The sequence below is a fragment of the Elgaria multicarinata genome, chromosome 14 (genome assembly GCF_023053635.1).
Source record: "Elgaria multicarinata webbii isolate HBS135686 ecotype San Diego chromosome 14, rElgMul1.1.pri, whole genome shotgun sequence".
NCBI lineage: Eukaryota > Metazoa > Chordata > Lepidosauria > Squamata > Anguidae > Elgaria > Elgaria multicarinata.
The window spans coordinates 3,160,130-3,176,649 of record NC_086184.1 but is presented as its reverse complement, the minus strand read 5'-3'; the positions used below and the strand labels follow the sequence as shown (position 1 = coordinate 3,176,649).

At 46.0% G+C, this 16,520-nt stretch overlaps 1 protein-coding gene across 5 annotated transcripts in view; it reads left to right on the top strand.

Annotated features, from left to right (window-relative positions):
* Positions 1-13,499, top strand: part of BANP (BTG3 associated nuclear protein) — a 194,120-nt gene extending 180,621 nt beyond the window's left edge. For all 5 annotated transcript variants that reach the window (XM_063141297.1, XM_063141298.1, XM_063141295.1 and 2 more), the window contains 2 exons: positions 6,192-6,335; positions 12,647-13,499. In XM_063141297.1, the coding sequence (XP_062997367.1) occupies positions 6,192-6,335; positions 12,647-12,718 (216 nt within the window). In that variant the 3' untranslated portion in view covers positions 12,719-13,499. The remainder of the gene's footprint in view (positions 1-6,191; positions 6,336-12,646) is intronic.
* Positions 13,500-16,520: the final 3,021 nt, after the last annotated feature.

The following is a 16,520-nucleotide window of genomic DNA, read 5'->3' as shown; positions in this document are numbered from 1 at the left end:
GCAAAAATGTTCTCCACAGGATTGTTTTGGAGGCAAAGACGTTGAAGGTCTTGCCCGTTTTGAGGAAACAGGTTTTTGCTTTTTAATAACATCCTCCCGTGTGGAAATATTTAACGTCGAGAGTGAACATAAATGGGGACTCCCTGAAGAATAATTTTGAGCAATAAATGTTAATGAACCAGGTATGTGATCTGAGCAGTTACTGGGTTTTGGAAGCTGTGCCTTCAGAGGAAAAATTGGAGAGGGGGGCTGGGGAAGGAAAATTTATTACCTTTTAAAACTTTTTTGCTGATCTGACAGTTAAATGCTAATTGGGAGCTATTGGGAGCAGATGCGAACTATTTTTTAAAGAGAATAAAATGGAAGGGGGCAAAGAAAGAGACGCATAGACTAACTTGGACCATTATTCCTGATTTTACTATTACTAGAATTGGCAGTGATAGGGACTGTCACAAGATAATTGAACTCTGTATTAAAATGTATTGTAACAAAGCCATCTTCTAGGATACACCATTTTGTTCCACCTCCCAGTGTTCTTCACTTTGCCCCATTCACCCTCCAGCCATTCAGTAGTGTTTTTTTTTTAGGGGGAGGGGAGAGGGGGTCCTCCCCCCTCTTAAGGTTTTTGCCCCCCCTTTTTTTTAGGGTACTTCTGTAGAGCACTATCACCAGGTAGGATTGGAAAAGAGTCCCTCCCCCAAACCCTGGATCACCATTGCTGCCAATCCGTGTTGGCAATACTTGGCCAGATGAACCAAGCGTTGACTCAGTATCAGGCACTTTCCTGTGTTCCTAAAGAGAAGCATCTTCAGGGTGTCTGTCCCCCCGCCCCCCCCTCAGTTTTTGATGTGTACATCTCGCCTAAAAGCATCTGTTCAACTGGAAGGGTGTTCGTGTTTCCTTTCTTTTATTGACCATCTATTACCAGTTTTGTATCAGCGTGAAAGGATGTCTGAGAAGCCCTCTGGAATTGCAAAAGAAAGTTCATCTGTGGGGCAAGCTGTTTGTTTAGGGTTTTTCGTAGAAGGGTTCCTTTTATTTTCTCAAGGTCAGTGGCAGGTAAGGAATACAGAACTGAACTGGTGGTCTAGAGATCCCATGAAAGGCCAAACAAAGGCAGTATTCTTGCTCCCGAACCACTTGCCAAATTTCTCACATAGATCTCCTGGCTTTTTTTTTGCTGTGTGAGAACAAAGACTTCCTCGCATTTGTAGCCTCAGTAGAACTGAGCCCTGATTATTAGTATTTATCTGTTACCTTTTCCTGTGTACTTTAAATGTTTTTGGAAACATCTGACAAGGAATGTGTTTCTATTTCATTTTATACAAAGCTCGTAAACTTCCACTAGCAAGTATAGGGGGCACCCCTCCTCGCCTCCCGGTCAAATGCTGTGCACCCCATCCAGATCTAGGTCCCTACATAAGCAGAGTGTATCTTCTTTTCAGTGCACAAAGGGGAGGGGCCAGAGCCAGTGTCAAGGGTAGGCGTGGTTGGGCCTACACCCCAGCAGGGGCCAACTGGCAAGACCCCCCTTGGAGTTGCTCCTCTTCGTCACCATTGCCACCCGCTTGTTCATCAGCCTCTCGCCTTGGCTCGGACATTGCTGGTGGTGAGAAAGGGGAGCATTGTTAAGCAGGCAAGTGGTAGCAATGATAAGAAAGAGGATAAGGATGGCGGAGAAACAGTAGATTCATAGAATCCTAGAATAGTAGAGTTGGAAGGGGCCTACAAGGCCATCGAGTCCAACCCCCTGCTCAATGCAGGAATCCACCCTAAAGCATCCACGACAGATGCTTGTCCAGCTGCCTCTTGAAGGCCTCTAGTGTGGGAGAGCCCACCACCTCCCTAGGTAACTGATTCCATTGTCGTACTGCTCTAACAGTCAGGAAGTTTTTCCCGATGTCTACCCGGAATCTGGCTTCCTGTAACTTGAGGCCATTATTCTGTGTCCTGCACTCTGGGAGGATCGAGAAGAGATCCTGGCCCTCGCTGAGGAACGGGGGGCATTGAGGGTGTCTGGGCCACTCTCAGGAACCTGGGAGGCCTACGTGAATCTGCTTCCTCCATTGCATTGTGCCAGGGAAGACTTAGCCGCCAAGCAGCACCAAGTACTCGTTGGAGCTTCTGCACCCACTTTGACTGCAAAGCTATCAAAGCGCTTGCTAGAGTCATCGGTACTTGAGGGCATCATTGAGGTAAGGTCTTACCTCTGAAGATCCCTTGCAATGTCACAGAATAGGTGAAGCACAGTGCTGGGATAGCGAGACCGTATTTCTTCGATTGTAAGACGCCATCGATTGTAAGACGCACACTAATTTCAGTATCACCAACAGGAAAAAAAAAATCCTAAGACACTCCCGTGATTCTAAGACGCACCCCATTTTTAGAGATGTTTATATGGGGAAAAAAGTGCGTCTTGGAATCGAAGAAATAGGGTAGTTAGGCCCCAGTATCACAGGCCTGCCTTTGATATTGGCCATTGTAGCTGCTGGGATGGGTGCGGCTTCTTGCACTTCTACGAAATGGTTTTATCAGGGCAGCTGTGCTGAGATGCTCTTGCTACAGCCTGGCCTGCATCAGTTTGAGGAAGGATGAGATGAGGATTTTGGATTGTCCTTTGCACATGCTAAAAAATGTGTGAGGGTGATCTTCTTTGCATTTGGATTGTTCGATTCCTTCAGGACTCTTTTTCCTTGTCGTGCGAAAGGGCAGGACCAGTAATCTTCACTGTTAACTTTGTGGCAGTTTTAGCTACCTGCTCTGTTTAGTTCTGATCCAAAAAATCCCTGGAAAAATTTGTAGCAACTTCAACCAATAAGTCCTCTGATTTGCAAAAATACAGCCCTCACATGATCTGCCTTGCAAGGCAACAAAGGTAGCCTGCCAGCATCCAGTACCCATTAAAAGAAGTATTTAGAAGATTTAGGGATTCATCACAGCTGTGGCAATATTGTATTGGTTGTAAAAGCACATCTCTAAATACTCTGCAGGCCTGACGAGAAATGAAACGGAAGGATGTTTGAATGTGTTCCTTTGGTTATTTGCATTGTCTGGTGAAGATAGTGTGGCTGGTTGGTTAGGGTTGCTTTCGGACTGTACGGTAGGTCCTCTTTCTTTTGATAACAAAAAAGGAGACGCTAAGCCAACTGGAGAGGAATCAAATGTACTGAGCTGTGACCAAGTCTGGATTGGCCCACGCTTTGGCTCAGCCAATTTAAAAATAATACACTGCAATGCTATATTGGCTTCCTTTCCAAATTCTTCAAAAATAAAAGGATGAGTTCAGGGAGAAGGAAGCGTGTTTCTACCAGCGTTCTTATCTGGTTCAGTATAATTCCACAAGCAGGACGGTGGTTTTGAATAGTAGCTGTAAAGTAAATTAGATCATAATCTGTATACTCTGAACTTCCTCTTTATTCCTCTAGCTGCATCAAGTCAGACGGTTTAACTATGATGCACCCTTCCCTTCCCTACCATCTCCAGTTGTCCAACGGCTGTTTGCTTGCAGGCTCTCTTAATCGCTTAAGCCACAAGGAGCTATTTAAAAAACTAAAACAAAAACCAAGCCAATACATAATACATTTTATGCAGGTGGCATCCATAAATCACTTTCAGCATTCCATTTGTTATGGCTTCAGTTTACTTACAATCAAGGTTGGTATTTATAGTGTAAGCAAAATTCTTAACCAGCTTGATACATCAGTTGAAACAAATCTCCAGAGAGGAGATAACTATAGCGTTGGAGGCTCTAGAACAACCTGTGTTCTTAAGATGTCCAAAAATGTTTCATGGCCCCCATAGTAAATAGAATCATAGAACAGTAGAGTTGGAAGGGGATTATAAAGCCATCGAGTCCAACCCCCCGCTCAGTGCAGGAATCCACCCTAGAGCATCCCTGACAGATGGCTGTCCAGCTGCCTCTTGAATGCCTCTAGTGTGGAAGACCCCACAACCTCCCTAGGTAACTGGTTCCATTGTTGTACTGCTCTGACAGTGAGGAAGTTTTTTCCTGATGTCCAGCCAGAGTCTGGCTTCCTGTAACTTCAGCCCATTATTCCGTGTCCTGCACTCTGGGATGATCGAGAAGAGATCCTGGCCCTCCTCTGTGTGACACCCTTTCAAATATTTGAAGAGTGCTATCATGTCTCCCCTCAATCTTCTCTTTTCCAGGCTAAACATGCCCAGTTGTTTCAGTCTATCTTCATAGGGCTTTATTTCCAGACCCCTGATCATCCTGGTTGCCCTCCTCTGAACATGCTGCAGTTTGTCTGCGTCCTTCTTGAATTGTGGAGCCCAGAACTGGACGCAATACTCAAGATGAGGCTTAACCAGGGCCGAATAGAGAGGAACCAGGACCTCACGTGATTTGGAAGCTATACTTCTATTAATGCAGCCCAAAATACCATGACATGAAAGAATAGCCTTGCTTTAGAATAATACAAAGTCCACAAGTTTAAGTAACATATTGATGCTACAGTTTGCTCTGCCAGTTCTGATTCCAGATCCGGCCATATGTGTTCCTCCTACGGATTAGGTAGAAAATATGAATTTCAGTTTAATATTTAAATTAACAAGGGCCCACAAGATGGTTTACAAAATAATTAAAAACAACAACAACAACAACAATTTGATCCTTTTCTCCAAGGGTCAACCTAGGAATGGGTTTCTGGGTGTCAAGGGTCACAGTTAGGGGTCACTCTCCTGAATTTAGTACATTCACACTATTTTTGTGTTTAAAAAAATCACAAAAGGAAATTGAATCTCTCTTTTCTTGTTTAATAATCGGCCGAGCTTTTGGAATTTAAATAAAAGTTTAATTGATAGAATCAGCATCTACCCGCAGAGATGTAGTCTATGGAAAAATTGTGATGCTGAGTTATTTTTTTAAAACACCAGTAGTTAACCGTAAAGCCTGTTTACCCAGATGTCTTCGAACATTCACTTATTTCAGATTTTGGACGAGGATTTTAGACCTTGGAAACAAACGATTTTATATGAGAAGTCTGTCCCCCCCCCCACAAAAAAAATAAAATCACAGAGACGCTGTGATAGGAGAAAGGAAGTCCTATTTTAGAAACATTTTATGCTGACTTACATAAAATGTTGCTCCAAATTCCATAACTTTATGAATTGTTACAGGTTGTGATTCTGGCTCTTTTGAATGTAAGAAAGGAAAGAATGGGATCATTTAACAAATTATTTTCCCTGTAACTAATATCGTTTTCAGCACAAAATTTCCTTCAAATTAGAGGAGTTAATCACGAGGGGGGATGCACTTCTCCAACTCACTTTTTTGGGTCATGTCCAGTTCATACAACACAACTTTTGTCCACATGAGCGGTCCTGATGCTCCTAGGGCGTGCATTGATGTGGGCAGAGGTGGCCACCAACAATTCCCATGGAAGTGATTGTAGAAAGTGCTGCTGAGATCATGGGGATAGCGATAAAATGCAGCTTGCTTGTTACGTTTGACCATGAAAATGAGAGGTTGGTTCACAGTGCTTGCATGCCTGGAAAAAGTATTGCATGAACGATCTCTTAATGAGAAGAGGGGTTAATTTAAACCTGCTATAAATGGTCTAATCCTTATGAGAAGCCAGTGGAATTCTTCTCATGATAATAGGAAACATGGTGTGTTTATTACAAGGACCTGGAGTTCACTAGCTGTTTGAAGAAAATTGGTTCCATATTGTTTCTAAGTATTGCCACTACTGGTTGTGACGAAAGCTTATGCCATAATAAATTCGTTAGTCTTTAAGGTGCTAAAAGTCCCCTTGTTATTTTTACTCCAAGAGATTAACACAGCTACCCCTCCGGAATTTGCTAGGTTTCTACGAATCAAAGATAAGAAACACAATTTCAAATCCATTGTGTTAAGAATCCCCATGTGGGGCAGATAACAATAAAAATGAAGATTTTAACGTAAAATAACCAATGTTAATGGGTTTTGGACCATAAGCGATCCAAGCAACTGGGAAGAATTTATTTCTCATCCAGGGTTAATAGTCTACCAATCAAGGACACTGCGTTTCTCCCCCTTCTGGGAACTCTTATGATAAATAATTATATTGGCTAGCAAGTTAGTCAATCTTTGGGGGGACTTGCATCTGTTTGTGGCGCTGCAGATGTTTCTTGATGCCTCATCGATGAGGTCTTCTTACAGGATGTTCTCTCTGTTGGTTTCCCTACAGGTGCTACAAGGTGCTCAGTTGATTGCTGTTGCCTCTTCTGATCCAGCAGCTGGTGGCGTCGACGGATCGCCACTCCAAGGGAGTGATATCCAAGTCCAGTATGTCCAGCTGGCGCCTGTAACAGACCACTCAGCTGCTAATCAAGTGTGTAGATTTTTTTTCTATGTTCGAAAGCGGGAATGAGACTGGGAAACTGTCGGAACAATTACAATGCCATCACCATTCAACTCCTGCCAGACCGATAACTCCCTGTAGTTCTCGTAAAAGTGTCTGCTATAAATGAGTTCATTTTTATTTAATGCCGGATGTATCTCTCCCCACAACCCTAATTCCAACATGGTGGACTTGTCCTGTGATATAATGTTTAATGGTTTTTATCTGGAATTAAACACCAGATTCTGCACTAGCAAAAATTGGAATCCTACCCCGAATAACATTTGCATACACTTCTTTATTTTGCACAATTTAGTCTTCTTTTTGAGACCACCAGGGGTTCCCCTTAGCCTCTGCTTCCTAAGATTGCTTCAGACACTCCCCTTAACGTTTCAAACTTTTTCTAATCGTCCATCCCTCCACCTCATCAGTAATTTCTGGAAGTGGAAGGAGCAGACATGCCTGAGGTGGGTCATGGGATCTAGTTGCAATCGGAGGCTCCTGTTTTATACTTTTACTTTTATAAGTGTGCCTTATACTTCTGGATCAGGTCAACGGTCCATCTAGTTCAGCATTCTGTTCACACAGTGGCCGACCAGCAGTCAACAGGAGACCAATATTTATTTATTTATTTATTACATTTCTATACCGCCCAATAGCCGAAGCTCTCTGGGCGGTTCACAAAAAAGCAGGACCAACAAGCAGGACACGAGTGCAACAGCTGGTGGTTCTTATATTGTGTTGATGGCTTAGAGTAGCTTCCCCCCAACCTGGCACCCTCCAGGTTTTTTTGGGATGAAACTCCCAGAACTCCTATTAGCTGGGAGTGGGGAGTGGAAGTCTAAAACATCTGGAGGGTCCCTGGTTGGGGAAGGCCAATCTGCACAGTTGGTGCAGGAGGGACCGTCCTGCTGCACAGCCGGCACGCCGAGCTGGACCAGGAAGGCCTGGTTGAACATAAAGCGAGGGCTGAACTTCTGCATGGGTTGATCCTTGCTGCTGGATCGCCAGCAGATGTGGGTTGGGAGGACCTCCCCAGGTGCAAGAAAGCGGCGCTGGGGCCTTACGTTGGACTCCAAGGGCAGCTAGCGCTGAGCAGAAGGACATGCCCCGGCAGCTTTGCCTCTGCGTCTGAGCAGTGTTCTATGCAGGACGGGCTGAAGAAGGCCTTTGGTTGCAGACCCAGTCCCCCAGAGCAGGAGGCAAGTCCAAGCAGGCTCATGAGCTACTTGCTACCCGAGGGTGAGCCAGAGGCAGGGATAAGATGCCAGGGGTCAGAGCCAGGAAACCAAGTCAGCCCAAGGTGAGTCAGCCCTGGGCTTGGCAGTTCTCAGGCCCAGGAACTTTCTGTACTGTTTCCTTGGCCAAATCAGTGGGGTGCGGGGGGGAGCCAAAAGGATACGGCCCCGATATCCAAATTAGCTGTGGCACTACAGGATCATGATGTGGCCCGAATGAGGCTGTGCAGTCATGGTACAGATGCAGTGGCTGTTGGAAAGACAAAGAGAACTCTGCATCGATGCGCCCCTGAATGCACCTCTTTTGGACCCAGCCGAGCACTAATGCTCCTGATCCAGTATCGCTGCTTACCGTGTTTCCATTCCTAGAGTTCAGGCCATCAGCTTTTCCATCCACAGCCGCTGTTTCGGAGCTATTTCTAACCTGGCTGCAGCCATTGGCTCAGAACAGTGTGTTCCATTATTTAAGTTAAAACGACACTCGTCTGCTTGACACACGTCTTAGTGGTGGTTGTTTTTTGGCCAGCTTAAGGTCCCTCTCTAAGTATAACTCGGCAATGGTTTGGGGGTTTTTTTGTGGGGGGGAGGGGGGGCTTTCCTGCAAGCCAAAAAAGTGACACTTTAGGGGCTCCCTTTTGGGAACTTAGCAATTCCATGCAGACACCGCCAGTAATGGGGAGTAGAGGAGTTTGGAATGACCAAAACATACAGTTTGTCTTGTGGTGTCTGTGTCACTCCGCCTCAGAGACCAAACAGGTAGAGTGACACGTTCAGGTCACCTGGATCACACAAAAATCATTGAGTTAGAGGGCTAGAGCATCTTGCTACATTTTAGCTTCCTGTATTCTATGGTTTCTCTTTCAACAATCTGCAGGCGACACCCCTGAGAGCTGCATGCAACCCCCATGGGCTGAGGGTTGCCCAGTGTGCCCTAGATAATATAGGAACGGACACCCTGTCTGTCAGAGGCATTGGAGTGGATGGGTCTAAGAGAGAAAAAAGTGAGTGAATCCTACCCATTGGGGCAATTCTGAGTGGACCCCGCTTTTTCTGTGACTGCCAAACTTTTTCTGTGACTTTCACACTGCTCTGGCAATAGCCTTTCCGCCTTCCTCTAAGGCGCTAGGAATCCTTCTAAGCTCCTGTCAGACACACTGAGGGCAGAGACACAATCTTGTCATCTGCAGCAATGCCCTCAATCCCTGTCTCCATAGCAGGAGGTTCTGACTTCTCATGTTCGCGTCTTGACCTAGAAAGTGTTCTGCAGGCATCTGACCCTGCCAGAGTGATGGAAGTGTTCATGCCTCATATAATCAGAAGGATTCCTTTTTAGCAAACTGCTCTCTTGGTTAACAGCCCCCCCCCCCCCCAACTTCCCTTGTAACTTACCTCCCACTGAAGCCTGTGGGGTGGGCATGCCCAGGACTTCCTCCGCCCCGCTCTCGCTGCTGAGATTTGACAGGAGTTGGCCGTTTTAAATCCAGCCATCAATCTTTACATCTGTCTCCCACACCGTTGGCATCGACAGCGGAATTGCTCTCTTTCAGACACTTTGCACCGTGTTAGTTTTTAATATTGTGGTTAACCACAGAGATTTATACCATGCTGCAGATAAACTGAAAGGAATGTTGGGACTTAAACGAAGGAGCAAGGTCTGGAAAAAAAGCAGACGAGGCTAGGAACGGGCTTGCAGAAGCTTGTTGGGCCGTCTGCAGAGCCCACTGGCAGAAGCAAGATAAATTTGGTGTGTGACAAGGAACGTGGGCAGTAAAAAGGGGAGACGTGGAGGCGGAGGCGCAGTTCTGAAGTTGACGTGGGAAACTTGCACTGCCTTATCCCTTCCCTTTTTATTTATTTATTAATTTATTACATTTTTATACCGCCCAATAGCCGAAGCTCTCTGGGCAGTTCACAAAACTTAAAACCATAATAAAACAACCAGACAGGTTAAAAGCACAATTACAAAATACAGTACAAAAAGCACAACCAGGATAAAACCACACAGCAAAATACAGAGTTAAAACAGTGAAATTTAAATTTAAGTTAAAATTAAGTGTTAAAATACTGAGAGAATAAAAAGGTCTTCAGCTGGCGACGAAAGGAGTACAGTGTAGGCGCCAGGCGGACCTCTCTGGGGAGCTCATTCCACAACCGGGGTGCCACAGCGGAGAAAGCCCTCCTCCTAGTAGCCACCAGCCTCACTTCCTTTGGCAGGGGCTCACGGAGAAGGGCTCCTGTAGATGATCTTAAGGTCCGGGCAGGTACATATGGGAGGAGGCGTTCCTTCAGATAACCTGGCCCCAAACCGTTTAGGGCTTTAAATGTCAATACCAGCACTTTGAATCGGGCCCGGACCTGGACTGGCAGCCAATGAAGCTGGAAAAGGACTGGCGTAATGTGATCTCGCCGGCCAGTCCCTGTTAGTAAACGGGCTGCCGTGTTTTGTACCAGCTGAAGCTTCCGGACCGTTTTCAAAGGCAGCCCCACGTATAACGCATTGCAGTAATCCAAGCGAGAGGTTATCAGAGCATGGGTCACTGTAGCTAGGCTATCTCTGTCCAGATAAGGGCGTAGTTGGTATATCAACCTAAGCTGATAAAAGGTGCTCTTTGCCACTGAGTTCACCTGTGCCTCAAGTGACAGTTCTGGATCCAAGAGCACCCCCAGACTACGGACCCGATCCTTTAAAGTCATTTCTCTTGCTTAGCACTGCAGCCACAACCTGGAAGCAAAGAATGGTCCCACCAAATGCGCCTTTATCGGAACCATTTCAGTATGCAGGCTTTTGAGTGAGGCAGAACTCTTTGCCAGTCAGGGCCTCCTGCGCAGCACAAAGGCTTCTGTGCTTCCACCCTGATGGAGGCTTGCCGGCCTGCATCTCGTCTCTTAGACTCTGATGCCAGTGTCTGTCCCAACAACTTCCGTGGCAGTCAGGGCATCTCCAGCCCCTATTTACTGTGCTGTGGATCCTGTGCAAAGCACAGGTCTTAATAGCCAGCCACCTGAGGGCTAGTTATTGCCTCCAAATGAGGTACTTAGGCAGCTAACGGGTAACATGCTTGTGGTGCGGTGCGGAACAAGACTGCTTCAGGCGTGAACAGATGCCAGCTCTCAACCCAGCTCCGGTGCAGGGCTCTTGTTTATTTTCGTGCGCTGATTGCATTCTTTCCTTACAGAAGTTCTAATGGTTCCTGACATGTTAAATTACAGTAATAACATTGGAATACCACACAGGATTTGTTTTTCCTTCCCTCTGCTGAAATCGGTGCGAGGGGGAAATGGCTTCCGCTTAAAAGCCAGCCTTCCCCATCTGGCTGAATCTTGGATAATGAACCGAGGGCTTGTGACATAGCTCTTCGTTTTAGCAAGTTCTTTCTTCCAGGTGTTGGGGTAGTCACTTCAGCTGCAGGCAAACTGCTATTGCGATGTTCTTAGTGGTAGCTCAGGTATTGAGGGCCGGGGGAGGGACGCTGAGCAGACAAAATGACCTGTAAAATTGGTGGGGGGTGTGTGGAAGAATCTATAACAACATGTTATTACTGGCAGGAGAACAAATGGGAATAGGTAGTAATTCATTTCAAAGTGTCTGACCTTAATCTGGGAACAAAGTGTTGCCATTTTGAACTACGCAGCCTCTCCTTATAAATAAGCAATCATTCACCACCCAAGAAAACGTTTGGGTGGAAAAGCATTAGCTGGGCTTCCATTCTTTATTCACTGCAGCCACTTCCTTTGGGGCTAGGATTTTTCTTTTTCTTTCCAGAGATTGAAAGGGGGCAATGGAGGATATTTTTTAAAAACCCATAGCCATCGTCAGCTGGCCAGAACTGGGCCCTTTCTGGGTTAACTCTTGGCCGCAAACTGACTGCCCAAACCCTAAGCCGCTGAAAACGATGAGGCTTAGATGTGGGCTTCATGGGAGAAAGAGTTCCGGCAGGAGGTGTTGAAGACCGGTCTCTTTATGCCTTTGCCAATCAAAGACAGGAGGCAGGTGACAAAGTGAAGAGCATCTTCTTGGCCTGTTCTTACAGAACACAGAAAAGCCGGCATCACCTTAAGCTATGTCAAAAGAAGGCGTCGGCATCAGTTTCACACTGGTTTAGTCCCAGTTTAAGGTCCCAGGCATGCTACAGGATGAGCCAGCTCTGTAGGTTCACACTGGAACAAACGCTAGATGTGCTTTCAGTGTAGTTTGAATCAAACACAGCCACAACCGCTCATGGGAAGATCCAGGAGCTGCTCACTGCTCTTAGCCCAAGGACCCTTGACAAAGGCGATGCAAATGGTTCGGGAGTTGAAGGCAACGGTTCTTTCTGTCCTCCTGGGCAGAGTGTCCTTTTTCGAAGCAGCAGCAACGTCTCTCCTGAACGGAAGTGAGCATGTCACTACCGCCCTACCTCTCAGCCAGAAGGACAAAGCAGAGAGGAGTTAAACAGCAGGAGTTAAACAACTCCTCACTGACACCAAAGGACCTTTCTTTCCCTGATCGGGTGCTCTCCAGAAGTTTGGGAATGTGACTCCCAGCATTCCTGAACATTGGCCATGCTAGCTGGGGTGATAGCAGTTGAAGTCCAAAACATCTGGAGGGAACCAGGTTGGAGAGCTAGCATGAATGACTACCAGATGCTGAGGGCAGGCAACAGAGGATGAGCTTGCCAAGGGCACTGGACTGTCTGCTGTTGGGGATGGAGTTCTGGCTTAGGTAGCCCTTGATTCTTCTGACACTACATGGAAGTTCTTGCCCTAAAGTGACAAGTGGTTTCTGAGGCAGTTAGCCTATCTACACACCAACTGCTTGGGGGACATGGATGGTAAGGTGCTGCTGCACTGTGTCCTGCTTGTGGGCTCCTAGTCAACAGCTGGTCAGCCACTGTGTGAACAGAGTGCTGGACTAGATGGACCCTTGACCTGATTTAGCATCAGGGCTCTTCTGATGTTCTTAATGCCTTTGTGGGTGTAGGCAGCTTGTTCAGGATGGGAGTCCCAAATCAACCATCTCTGGATGGGGGGAAGCCAAGCTCTGCTGGTGGTAAACTATGGTTTGCTTGTTTCTCTCTTGTACAGAACACAGATTCTCTTCAGTCCGCCATCCAGCCAGAAATGCAGATAGACCATGGAGCCATTCAGATTCAGTGAAACTGAGTCAGCGGGGGAGCGGCGGAAAAATCTTCAGCCGGCAGCTAAAGATTCCAGCCGAAGAGCAAAGTATACAGCTTCTCAGCCTAGGGGAAGTCCTGCCCGACGCCTCCTGTACATATGAGTGTGACCCAGCTCCACTGATCTGATTGTTTGGACCCAAACACACACGTCTTCATATCAAGACACTCCTCATGATTCCACGGGCAGCTATGGGAGCTGCCACATTCTTTACTCCAGTACAAAAGACTCCCAAAAGGTGTGGCTTAGCCACTCCGGGGGGAACCTCAACCCCCCCAACTATACCTAACCTTGCAGGAGGCAAAACCAAGCTAACCTTAATTAATCAAAAGATTCCAAGTGAATTAATATGCCGTCATTTCATCTCTTCCATGACTCATCCTTGCAAAGGTCTGTAGATACTTTACCAGACTCACGGCTGTCTTGGAGTACGTACATACCTTGCTGCACAGAAAGAATCAAGAGCGCAAATATATTTTGCTTCTGAAAGAAGATTTTTTTTAATTTGCTATGTTTATAACAAAGAAGTGAAAGATGTATTTAAGAAAGAAAATTGGGTGTGGGTGGGGGGAAGGGGCCCGTTATCATAAACGTTAGCTTCTTTTTTGCTGCTGTTTTTCTGTTTTCAGTGTACTCATAAAGTATTTGCGAAAAAAGAAAGAAAGGAGAAAGGAAGGAAGGAGAAAACCCATACATACCCATGCCTTTTTTTTTGTTGATATCGTTGCTTAACTACTTTTCTAAAGGGGGAAAAACTACTATCCAGCACTGTAATTATGCATTTCTAAAGAAATAAATGTGTATTTATGAAGAACACCCGTCTCTTCCCTGACCTTAGACCAGCCATCCCTAACGTGGCACGTTCCAGATGTGCTGGACTGCAACTCCCATAATTCATAGCCTTTATGTTGGGGGATGATGGGAGGTGTGATTCAAGACGCCTGGAGAGTGTCAGGTTCGGGAAAGCTAGCTTGGAATAATCCTCTTCTGAGGGTGCAGTGCTATGCATCGTTAGACAGAAAAATGTCTTATAACTCCCAGCATGCCCCAGCCAATATGGCTGCCTGGGGCACGCTGGGAGTTGTAGGCCTTATCCCCCCTCTAAAGGTGTATAGGATTGCTCCCAGATAGACTTCCCTGTTCAGTTAGTAGTGCTTCACTCCCACATGTAATTGTAATAATAATAATAATAATAATAATAATAATAATAATAATAATATATTTATTTATTACCCACCTCTCTCTTTGGATCGAGGCGGGGAACAACATTAGAACAGGAATCAACACATTTTTTAAAATTCTTGATTTTACATTAATCTGGATAGGCCCGCTGGAAAAGGCTAGTCTTTAAAGTTGCCTTAAAATCACAGAGGGAGTTAATATTACGAATCTCCTCCGGCAGGCTGTTCCATAATCCAGGGGTGACAGAAGAAAAGGTACTCTGGGAAATTGATGTCAGCCTAGTCTTGGCTGACTGAAGTAAGTTCTCCCCAGAGGACCTGAGTGTGGGGGGGCGGACTGTATGGGAGAAGGCAATCCAGCAGGTAACCTGGACCCTAACCATGTAGGGCTTTAAAGGTAATGACCAACACTTTGTACTTTGCCCGGAAACTAATTGGCAGCCAGTGGAGTGATTTTAATGTTGGGGTAATATGCTCACCCCTAGATGTACTGGTGATCAACCTGGCTGCCATATTTTGAATAGTTGAAGTTTCCGAACTAGGTACAATGGTAGCCCTATGTAGAGCGCATTGCAGAAGTCAAGCCTTGAGGTTACCAGCGTGTGCACAACCGTCTAATTAATAGAGCAGCCAGGGCTGGTGCCAGACTATTTTGTGCCCTAGGCAAGGCGAGCTTGCACCCCCCCCACCCCCCCAAAATTGCGAACTTTGATTCAGCTGTTCAAGAAGAGTTCCTGAACAATTATATTTTCCTTTTATTTTATTTTTTCTTGAAACAGTTAATTTGTATAAATAGGGTGACCATATGAAAAAGAGGACAGGGCTCCTGTATCTTTAACAGTTGCATTGAAATGGGAATTTCAGCTGGTGTCATTTGTATATATGGAGAATCTGGTGAAATTCCCTCTTCATCACAACAGTTAAAGCTGCAGGTGCCCTGCCCTCTTTTAAATCTGGTCACTCTTGTATAGCTCCTGCACCTTTAACTGAGGGAATTTCACCAGGTTCTCTATATATACAAATGACCCCTGCTGAAATTCCTTTTTCTTTGCAACTGTTAAAGATACAGGAGCCCTGTCCTCCTTTTCACATGGTCATCCTAGTATAAAATTGTGGCTCTTAAAGGGCAATACTGTGCCCTTCTGAGGTCTGCGCCCTAGGCAGCTGCCTAGTTGGCCTAATAGTAGCACCGGCCCTGAGAGCAGCGAAAACAGTATAAAAAAAAATCCATTGAGAATTTCAAATGGATTAAAATACCTGGGAGAATAAAAAGGATTTCACCTGGTGCCAAAATAATGACCAGGTAGAGATGGATGCCAGGTAGAGATGGATGGATGATATTCTGGAGGTGACAGACTTGACCTTGGGGAAGCTGGGGGTGGCGACAGCCGACAGAAAGCTCTGGCGTGGGCTAGTCCATGAAGTCACGAAGAGTTGGAAACGACTGAACGAATAAACAACAACAGAGATGCCTGGCAAACCTCCTGCATCCTGAGGAGAGTCTTCCACGGCTATGGTACCACCACTAAGAAGGTAGTCTTTCTCTCATTGATGGCTGCCTCACATCAGATGGCAGAGACACCAAAGGTTTAGTGTTCAAAGATGACCCTAACTTTTGGGCAAGCAATCCTTCAGGCATCCTAAGCAGTACGGGTATTTTAAAGTAAGCACCAGCACTTTGAACTGTGCCTGGAAATGGACTGGCAGCAAGTGCAGCTGTTTAAGCACAGGTGAGATATGAACTCGTTGCTGGGACCGAATCAGCAGCTCTGTTTAGGGCTAACTGCAGTTTCCAGGCCATCAGCCCCATGTACAACACGTTACAGTAATCTGTGAAGATTAGTCCTTGCATTTCTCTTACAAATAAAGAGGTGATGATGATCAGGGGTCTGGAAACAAAGCCCTATGAAGAGAGACTGAAACAACTGGGCATGCTTAGCCTGGAGAAGAGAAGATGGAGGGGAGACATGAGAGCACTCTTCAAATACTTAAAAGGTTGTCTCACAGAGGAGGGCCAGGATCTCTTCTCCATCACCCCAGAGTGCAGGAAAGGGAATAAAGGGCTGAAGTTACAGGAAGCCAGATTCCAGCTGGACATCAGGAAAAACATCCTGACTGTTAGAGCAGTACGACAATGGAATCAGTGACCTAGGGAGGTTGTTGGCTCTCCCACCCTAGAGGCCTTCAAGAGGCAGCTGGACAACCATCTGTCAGGGATGCTTTAAGGTGGATTCCTGCATTGAGCAGGGGGTTGGACTTGATGGCCTTGTAGGCCCCTTCCAACTCTACTTTTCTATAATTCTATGAAATGTAAAGTAAAATGGGGGCTTTCAACTCGGGTGCTGCGACGGGGTCACTAACAAGGGGGCACCTGGCCATTTCAGGCAGTATGGCCAGCTCTTTGTCTCACGCCCAGATGGCTACAAGCATCCTGTGTCATTTGGCATCCTTGTTCGATGCACATCTGGTGGTCCTCCTTCAGGAGATGAGTAATGAAGAAATGCAGCGTGGCAAATCCCCCTTTGAAAACAAGAGCAAACTCTGACTTTACACAAATACTTCTTGGCAATCAATCAAATCTTAGGGGCGTGAGCAGAGGC